At 47.5% G+C, this 9,411-nt stretch overlaps 1 protein-coding gene across 1 annotated transcript; it reads left to right on the top strand.

Annotated features, from left to right (window-relative positions):
• Positions 1–3,716: 3,716 nt before the first annotated feature.
• On the top strand, positions 3,717–8,997 carry LOC147256794 (N-acetylaspartate synthetase-like). The gene is made up of 4 exons (XM_086210025.1): positions 3,717–3,832; positions 4,614–4,875; positions 5,001–5,159; positions 7,829–8,997. Exons 2-4 carry the CDS (start codon positions 4,677–4,679, stop codon positions 8,206–8,208), a joined length of 738 nt encoding a protein of 245 aa, XP_086066151.1. The 5' UTR covers positions 3,717–3,832; positions 4,614–4,676; the 3' UTR covers positions 8,209–8,997.
• The last annotated feature ends 414 nt before the right edge of the window (positions 8,998–9,411 follow it).

The raw sequence follows: 9,411 nt of genomic DNA, 5'->3' as shown, positions 1-9,411 counted from the left end.
GACTTATAATAAAGAGTTAATTCACACTTCTAGTGAACCAAACTCAATCCAACGGACAACAACACTGGAACGAAGACAAGATTTAGATTTGCAATATTTTCTTATTTTTAGATGTAAATATGATAAAATTAGATTTTTTAACATTAATAGATTTTTTTTAGTTGAAATCATTGAGAAAGGATTCATAAATCAGTATTAGAAGTGTCCATCAGGACAGAAAAAATTATATGTGACAGAAACAAATTGGCATCATTGGGAAAGAGTGGTGCAGTCGAGGAGGACGCTGCACGTCTGCAGTAGCAGACAGGTCAAAGTTCTAAATAAGGAAGAGGAGCCCTGAAATGGAGCCTTGAGGAACCCCACGTTATACTGACACTATTAGATGTGCATCCACTCATGTTAACAAAGTGTTGCTGATTATGGATGTAATTAAAAAGCCTATTTATATGCCCCACCCCCACCCCCACCCCAGGTAAAACCATGGTGTAAAGTTGTACTAAGATATCAAGATTTACTCTGTAAAAACTGTCTGTGGGAAAACACCTATTCATACAGAATGAAAGGAGCTATGAAGGGGTGCTATGCTCGCTCAGCATCATCATAATCACATGATCAGAGGCCACCGATCCACTCCCGCATCTGTCAGTGTTTCTACTGTTGAACACTGTAAACCCTGATGATTTCTTCACTTCCTGGTGTTTAACTGACGTGGTTGAAGGGAAATGAAATAGAGGAACACGGTCTCTTATTTCAGAGTACAACACCCCAGACAGTGGGCCTGAAATATGGCATCAATGAAGGTTGGAGACCCAGGGGTGACTCCAGTAGGCCTATCGTGATCATGGGAAAAGGGAACTTGTAGACAAGTCTGCAATGAGTGGCTGAGACTCGCTGTTACACAGATTCACGTTGAGGTCTCTCAGGAGGAAACGCTCTTCAGCGTCATGGTCACATTTCTGCAGGACAAGGACTGAATTAGCAGCGTCCTGTGTCAGGAGGCCTGTAACTGCCTCCTGTGATAAAGCCTCCAGCATCACAAGAATCCCGGAAGTGTAGTTCAGTGAATTAAGGATTCAGCATCACTACGTCCAGAGAGTGAGGTCGTCCATCGTTGGACTGGCATTCCCTTTGTAAACAAACTGCTTCCCCACCACCAATTCAGCCATGATGCAGGGGAACGCCATGCAACAGAGAGACGGGGGCTCACCAGGCGTCTGAAGATGCTACAGCTGAGAATTCATGATTAATGAAGATGAAGAACGAGAGAGGATGTGGTCGTTCTTGGAGAGGCTGCAGATATTTCCATGAGAAGTTGAGAGCTGCTAAGTTTGGGCTGGGGCGTATCTTGTAGCTGGCAACTGGACGCGTCACTGCTGACATAAGCGCAGGTAAAAGACCCTGAAACATTTTGAATGGGATTCAAATGCTCCATAAATGTAGCATCCCTGTAGTTACTCCAGTCAAAGTGCTTCAAACACGGGATTCATTCCGTAATATTAATTAAAGGAGCAGGCTGATGCTGCTGCACTGTTTCACTTCTTGCCTCTTCCAGGTGGCGCTAGAGAACGCCCACTTCCTGTCTGCGTTGCTGCTGTAGATCGGGTGTGGACCGCAGAGTCGTGGTGTTTGCTTCATCAGACCTACTCCCTGTGACCACCAGGTGGTGCTATGACTCACATCCAGCTCATAGATGTCTTGGTCACACATGTGACCATGTGGGCTCTAGTAACTACAGCTTCCTGTTCTGTGGTTGAATATCAAACATGGCCACCTCCTCGCCACGGTAACCTCTCAGTCTTCACAGTGACCCGTCACCCAGTTCTGAAGGAGGTTCTGGTCAACTCACCAGGAGGACTTCCGATTGTAAAAATCCAAACCTTTCATTTCAGAGTCGGGAGAAATCTATTAAGCTGTTATGTTCATTAATGAGACTGTGAATTACACACTTCTGTTTTTAGTGCCTCCTCATACTTCTGTGGTCATTTTGGGAGGAGTAACCCAAAGGTAGTGTAACCAGCCATATGAGACACTGTTCAGAAAATAAAAAAAATTGAGTTACTACTCAACACTTTCAAAGTAAAAAGGTATCAAGAAATATTCAGTACCTTGTATTTATGAGTAACTTTGCTCTGTGACTAATCTGGGACCTTCACTCACAAACCTTTACACCGGCATGCTGATCAATCATCCTCACTGACTTTTATTTTGAAATCTCTGCTTCATTTTTGCTCACAAAGTTATCAAACTTCCTGCCTGTGAAGGAGGCAGAACTCAGAAAATCCTCGCGGTGCACTTTTTTTTGTGACATCAAGCTTTTGCCCGTGGCACCGAGGGGATGAGCTCTCGGGCAGCTGATGAATGAAGGTGATGGTCCCTGCAGGGCTCCTCGCCTCCAGAGGCCCTCCTGCTTCCTGTGGCTGGTCGCAGTCCAATCAAAATCACTCTCATGCATCACAGCCAAAGGCGTCATCACAGTTAAATATAGAAGCCACTGAGCCAACCCTCATGTCACATTTGGCATGCTTTGTCTGGCCTGGTCTGCACAGATTCCTCTGTATCTCAACAGACCCTCTGAGAGTTCCCCCCTCTGAGTCACTCTCTGCTAGCCCCCCCACCCCTCACATCCTGTCGTCACGCTCTATTTTCAATCCGTGAAAAATATCAGAAAATGCACGTCAGCCTTTGGGTTGTCTGAAGTTACACCTTGAAGGCAGGAGATCCTGAAGTTTGATGAGCAGCTGGAACCTGTGGGAGGTGTGTGAGTGCTGGGATGTCTGCATGTGGGACAGGAAAAGAAACCAACATGTTAGTGGAGAGAAACTAAAGCTGAAAGAGCTGCTATCCGGGGGGGGGGGGGGGGGGGGGTGCGGCTGAGGAAATGAAGGCGGATGCCAGAACTGCAAGGTTTGGACTGTTTTTAACACCATCAGACAAAACACGTCATGCTGCAACAAAGGAATGTTTGAGTTCTGCTGAACACATGAACGCAGCAGCTTTCTTCGCTCCTCGCTGCTCTCCGCAGTCAAGTCGTCTTTTTATCATCTGCATTGTGCGAGCGCCTGCTCCTCTCAGGCCATGACATCAGGCCTCACTTTCCTGGACGCCATTTCTCTGCAGTCTAACTCACCTCTGTCCTTTTCTCAACATTTCTTTTACATTTATCTGTTTTGGCAGCCAGCGACCAACACCTCTGATCTATCTCTCCTCCTACATCTTCAACGTTGTCCTACTGTTGTGTACTGCAGTTTTGAACAAAATGTCCCAGGGTGTAAGTCTGTTGTGCATGAGTTTGTTCAGTGCTTACTCTTGTTCCATGTTCCATTAATGCTATCATCAAGGCCCTGGATTGAATATTAGCAGTGGCTAAACGTGCTGTGAAGCAGGCAGCTAAAATGCTGCTCTTCTCCTATGAATCTGCACTTCTCTACCAAATAAATATGAAATGAAACCAAGGAACTGGGCAGTTATTGTCTTTGATGTAGGAGAAGAATTTGTGTTAAAATGTAGTGTTAAAAAATCACAGTCTATGAAGTACTGATGATATGAAGTACAGAGTACAGAGACCAAGTACGTGTCCTCCGTCCTCTGAGGGATGACCACACCTCAGACACCGACATGGAGGCCGTAAGAAGGCAGGTGCAGGAGCGAAACAGCGGTCAGCTCTGTGAGGAAGAGCCGAGCAGATGCAGCGCTCCTTCTCAGAAGCCTCACGATGACGCGGTTTGATTGGCTGATGAGCTCTCCGTCAGCAGGCGGACACGCCGCAACAACTCCTCCTGCATCTACGGAATTGGGCGCATTCACTCCTTTGCCCTGAGTTCTTGGTGATAAAGTGAGTAGTCCGCTATCCAGTGGTAGTTGTGGTTGTCTTGTTCTGATGTTGTGGAGAACTTGGGCCCGTGTTGCTGACGGGATGTCCGGGTCTCACCGGTGGAGCTTCGTGCGCGCTGCGTGGAGAAGTTTGCGCCCAGAGGCGCCGCACATCCAGGCGACGCGGGGTCCCCTCACTGTCTGAACATCAGTTGACTCATCATTTTCAGGGTTTCCGTGTTTGCATTTTCACTGTCATGTCCGAGTTTGTTTGGTTGGGTCATGTTTGGAGCCAAACCTTCTCCTTGGCCGGAAAAGCTCGAGGTTTTGGTTAAAACAGGCACTTTTACTTCTTTAACCACGACTGAGAAACGCTCTCTCACCGAGAGCAGTTCATGGTCGAGAGCAGGGGACGCTCTTCTCTATGCGCTTAGGTGGAGGTGACGATACCGACACTCAACGTCTCAAGGCAGCTAAAAGTCTGAAAGTTGCTCAGAGTGAAAAAAGGAAACAAAGAAACAGAGCTGGTCAACGTCCAGCCGGCGTGAATGTGACGAGCACAATCGATGGCTGAAGGACTTAAATTGAAGTGAATTCTGAATCAAGCCGCCACAAGATGGCAGCATGACCCCGGTCACCGTCCGGGACTGACGTGTCTGTCATTCTGCTTATGCTGTTATTGGAATGTGAAAGAATGAACCTCCAAATCCGCCATCATGGACACGCTGGCCTTTATTATTGTGTTAAACTGTTACCAGCATTTGTCTTCATGGTCCTTCATTGTCGGGCTTCTGCCTCCTCAGTTCTTCGCCAGCTGCTGAACAAACCCAGCATCCTCTGCAACCAGCATTTTGTGCAAATTGGACATGATGGAGAAAACACTGGGGAGGGATGACAAACACCAAGTTGGCCTTCCACCTGTGGTGGTGCGAGAGTTTGAGCCAGCAGACCGAGCGCAGGTCCAGAGGATCTTCTGTGAGGGGATGAAGGAGATGGTGTCTGACACGGCCTTCAGGGGCTTGAGACACCATCCAGAGAGTCTGCTGCTCTACTCCTCCGTCGCAGGTCAGAAACGAGTCCGTGGCTTTGTGTCCTGTGTTTCTCTCCTCCTGGTTATTCATTGTCTCATGAACAGTCCAGCGTATGTGTGTGTATTCTTTTGACATCTGTCCATCTCTTGGCTCTGACAGTTGCGTGCTTTGTTATCACCATGTGTTGGTGGGTGATAGCGCTCCTCCCTGTACTGGTGCTGAGCGGGCGCTACTACTACAGCAGCCATGTGGTCAGAGGTTATCTGGAGCAGGCCAGAGACATGGAGGACATGGAAGAGGTTTACATGAGACCACCAGGTAGACACTGGACTTATCACACACACACACACACACACACACACACACACACACACACACACACACAAGGCACTGACAACACGCCTCAAATCTTCAAACCTCCAAGTTCCAGCATCTTAATACGCCTTCTGTGCTTCAGGTCTAATAACACAGTCCTGACAGATTCACAGAGGAGAGACAGTAAGAGAGTAACAACCCCACTCTTCAAACTGGAGTTAAAACAACTGGCTTGACTGGGTTAAACTGGAGTCTGTTAGTTGTCATGTTGTCCAAAGCACCAAAGAACCTCTCAGTCTTGAGGAAGTCAGGAGAAGCTTCCAAATCAAACCCACAGACGCTTTCATGATTAAATGCCACATGATTCACATGAACCACTTTTGAATGTTGCATCCCTCTGTGAACACACTCTCCAGTTTTGATCGCCAATCAAAGCGTTTGTAGATTACTGATAATCCATCTGGATTAAGAAAACCTGAATTACACCAGATGACCTGGGGAGATTGTTCATGAAAGTTTTTGGACAGTTTAGCTGTTGTTAGCTCGTAGCTTCAAGCTAAATAAATGTGAATGGGTCTTTCTGCATTCTGGAGTCAGTAAGAAGTGTTGAGGAAGGGGAAAACACAGTTTTAGGCTAAGTATCAATTTAATACGTGTATTTTTTCTTCATGAGAGGTGCATGATGAAAACATAATGTATGTATATATCTTTTATTCTTCCTGGTATGTGGTATGTAATGTTCTGTTTCTCACTCCAAACTCAAAGGAAAACTTTGCATAGTGAAAGCTCAGGACTCGAAGGAGAAAGGCTGAGCTGAGCGACTGACAGTACACACCAGTTACAAACCATCAGATGAGTTTGCTGGTGAGGCTGAAAAGGTTCATTTGTGGTGTGAAGGCAGGAAGTGCAAGAAACCTGCAGCTGAAAGGAAAGCTGTGAGGTTTAGAAGAACAACCAGCAGAACCCCAGGAGCGAAACACATCAGGCAACGTGAGCAAACGAGTGAGGACGTGAGAAAGACGTCACAAACAACAGGTCTGATGAGACAACAAACCGCCAGTGGGCTACCATGGCGATGGCTTGTCCTGGTGGGATTGAACCTAAATCCAGACTGAAAAAACAGAAATCAAAACTACACAACAATCAAAGTCCAGGACTGGAAACGATCCCAGCCCACATGAGACCGTAGCAGTGGCAACTTCTGTGTTCATGGAGACCAGAGCCGTCCAGCGTTGTTTTTCTGAATGTGACACATCTCAGTGACATCTATGAAAAGGAGCAAGGCCAGGCAACTTTATTCATAGCCTGTTTTCCCCACCAGTTTGTCTCCAGGCTTCATGGCATCATAACAACATCCTCTGCCCTCAGAGCCTCACATCGACTGAGGAGAAACTCCAGAGAAAACCTTGAACAGGGAAAAATCTGAGAAACCTCAGGGTGAGGAGGGGAGGAGGAACCCTCACCAGGAGGGACAGACGTGCAGGAGATGTTGGTACAGACAAGAAAACAGTTTATAACACAGAATGGAGGAAACATGGAAATGTTAATAACAGTTGAAGAAGGAAGCTTCTGGAAGGGGAGGCAGGGAGAGCAAGCCAGCTTGATGGGGGACTGGATGGTAGACTGGTTCATGGAAGGGGAGGCAGGGAGTGCAAGCCAGCTTGATGGGGGACTGGATGGTAGACTGGTTCATGGAAGGGGAGGCAGGGAGAGCAAGCCAGCTTGATGGGCGACTGGATGGTAGACTGGTTCATGGGAGGGGAGGCAGGGATGGCAAGCCAGCTTGATGGGGGACTGGATGGTAGACTGGTTCATGGGAGGGGAGGCAGGGAGAGCAAGCCAGCTTGATGGGGGACTGGATGGTAGACTGGTTCATGGGAGGGGAGGCAGGGAGAGCAAGCCAGCTTGATGGGGGACTGGATGGTAAACTGGTTCATGGAAGGGGAGGCAGGGAGAGCAAGCCAGCTTGATGGGGGACTGGATGGTAGACTGGTTCATGGGAGGGGAGGCAGGGAGAGCAAGCCAGCTTGATGGGGGACTGGATGGCAGACTGGTTCATGGGAGGGGAGCGCAGGCCGGTGTAACAGTAGGGAATAAAGGGGGGGGGGCGATGCAGGCGGCGGTTGGAGCAGACAGATGGAGCTCTGGTGGATCTGTGGAAAGAGGAGGAGAGAGGAGAGGAGGAGAGGAGAGGAGGAGAGGAGAAGAGAGGAGAGGAGAGGAGGGAAGGGCTCCATGTAACCTGATGTGTCCCCCAGCAGTCTAAGCCTGTAGCAGCATAGCTATCAATGGTTCAGAGCTACCTGAACCAGTCCTAACTGAAGGCTCTGTCACAGAGGAAGGTCTTAAGCCTGGACTTAAACGTAGTCAGAGTGTCTGCCTCTCTGACCCATGGAGAGATGCTGGTTCCATAGTAGAGGAGCCGGTACCTGAAGGCTCTACCTCCCAGTCTGTTTTTAGAGATACTGGGAGTCACTACAAAATACTGGGAGTCACTAGAGCGAAACCGACTCCTCAAACTGTCAAGAATTCAAGCTCAAATGCACACGACAGCGATGAAAACTCAGTCGTTTGAGTTGTGTTTAAACCAGAACACTGCATTTTCATGAGTATTATTTCCACATCTGTGTGTGTGTGTGTGTGTGTGTGTGTGTTCTCGCCCTCCACCTCAGACTCCTGTCTGTGGGTTGCGCTGCTGGAAGGTAAAGTTGTGGGTGTTGTAGCTGCAATCCGACAGTCGGGATCCAGCGGTGCTGTTGAGCTGAAGCGGATGTCAGTTGACCGGAGGTTTCGGAGACGAGGTGTCGGCATGGCGCTGGGACGCAAAGTTCTGGAGTTTGCTGTCAATCACAGATACTCCTCTGTTGTCCTGGGAACCACGGCGTACGCCCCTAATGCTCACAAGCTCTACAAGTGCCTGGGTTTCCACAACATGGGTGTCACAAACGGTTATGTGACACCTGGAGCGAGGCGGTCTCTCCTGGAGAGAATTTTCTACAGAGTTTCCTATCATCACTACAGCCTGGATGTGAAAAACATCAAGATCAGTTAAAACCTGCTCATGGAAAGACTGTCTTCTCTCGGCCTGTGGACACTGGGGGGTGTAATGTCGTAGCCCCGGACCTACGGCACCGGAGGTGACGGAGCCCAGGATCCTCATTAGTCCTTTATTGTGTTGAGTAACGTAACCCAGTCAAAGAGAAATATGATATATCATCTTTGTGAGAATTGGAAACTGAAGACAAGGGGGACCAAAGACGCATGAATACATCCAAACTTGATGAAATGATTCAGATAAATTTCCTAATGAGACGCAGGACAGGAATGGAATGATTGAGGAAGCAAACCTCCCATTCTTGTGTTGCAGTGAAGCAAACAGCAGCTTTTAAGGCTGATTGTGATGTACGCTGAAGCAATGCTAGACTTCCTATGTGAATGTGAATGTATCTATATCCATCTATCTTTATAGATTTAGAAAGATGGATCGACAGAGTAGTAGTAGTAATATTGGTACATAGCATGTAGATGTGATAAAAATGTGATAAAAACTTGACTAAGTGCTTTTATTTTCTTGACTAAATGCTTTTATTTTCTTGACTAAATGCTTTTATTTTCTTGACTAAATGCTTGAGACCAGCACCTCCCCTCCCCTGCCCCTCATGTGTGAGAAAAATTATTAATGAAATGCTTTACATAACCTGAGTTGAAATATTTTTCTTATTTTGCAAAATGAATGAAGATTGTATGAATTCGAGCAGTTTGTTTTAAATGTGCATGTGGCAGTGGTCCATCGTCATCGCATCTGTGCTGGTGGGTGTGTCAGTGGCATCATCAGCCTCATCAATGTCAAATGTACCATCTTAGAAATAAATCCAAATCCTATGGAGGTTTGGTTTGTGACTGTACTGCAGAGCTGCGATAACTGGCACTGGCTTTATGACGACATGTCAGGGCTGCTGATGAGGCTGAGCTGTTTTGTTAGCTGTTGCAGTGTGGATGAATCATTTGGTGTTAGCTTAACAGCGTACAAATCCCAGGGGAGGAACATCGCCGATGTTAACAGCCCCGTCACCACTGACAGGCTCCCTAACACTTGTTTTAGCAGCTTAAATCAGCATTCACTCTCATGCCACATGACCCTGCACCAGACAATAATGGTAATTATCTGCTTGGCTTGAATCAACAAATCCTGGGTGAACGTGGTCGTTTACGGTCGGGTTGTGGTGAGACACACATGAGGCGAGCAGCCAGACCT

The sequence above is a fragment of the Aulostomus chinensis genome, chromosome 8 (genome assembly GCF_037954235.1).
Source record: "Aulostomus chinensis isolate RoL2024-O1b breed Wild chromosome 8, RoL_Achi_v1.0, whole genome shotgun sequence".
NCBI lineage: Eukaryota > Metazoa > Chordata > Actinopteri > Syngnathiformes > Aulostomidae > Aulostomus > Aulostomus chinensis.
The sequence above is the reverse complement of the archived record's forward strand: the minus strand, read 5'-3'. Positions and strand labels throughout refer to the sequence as shown.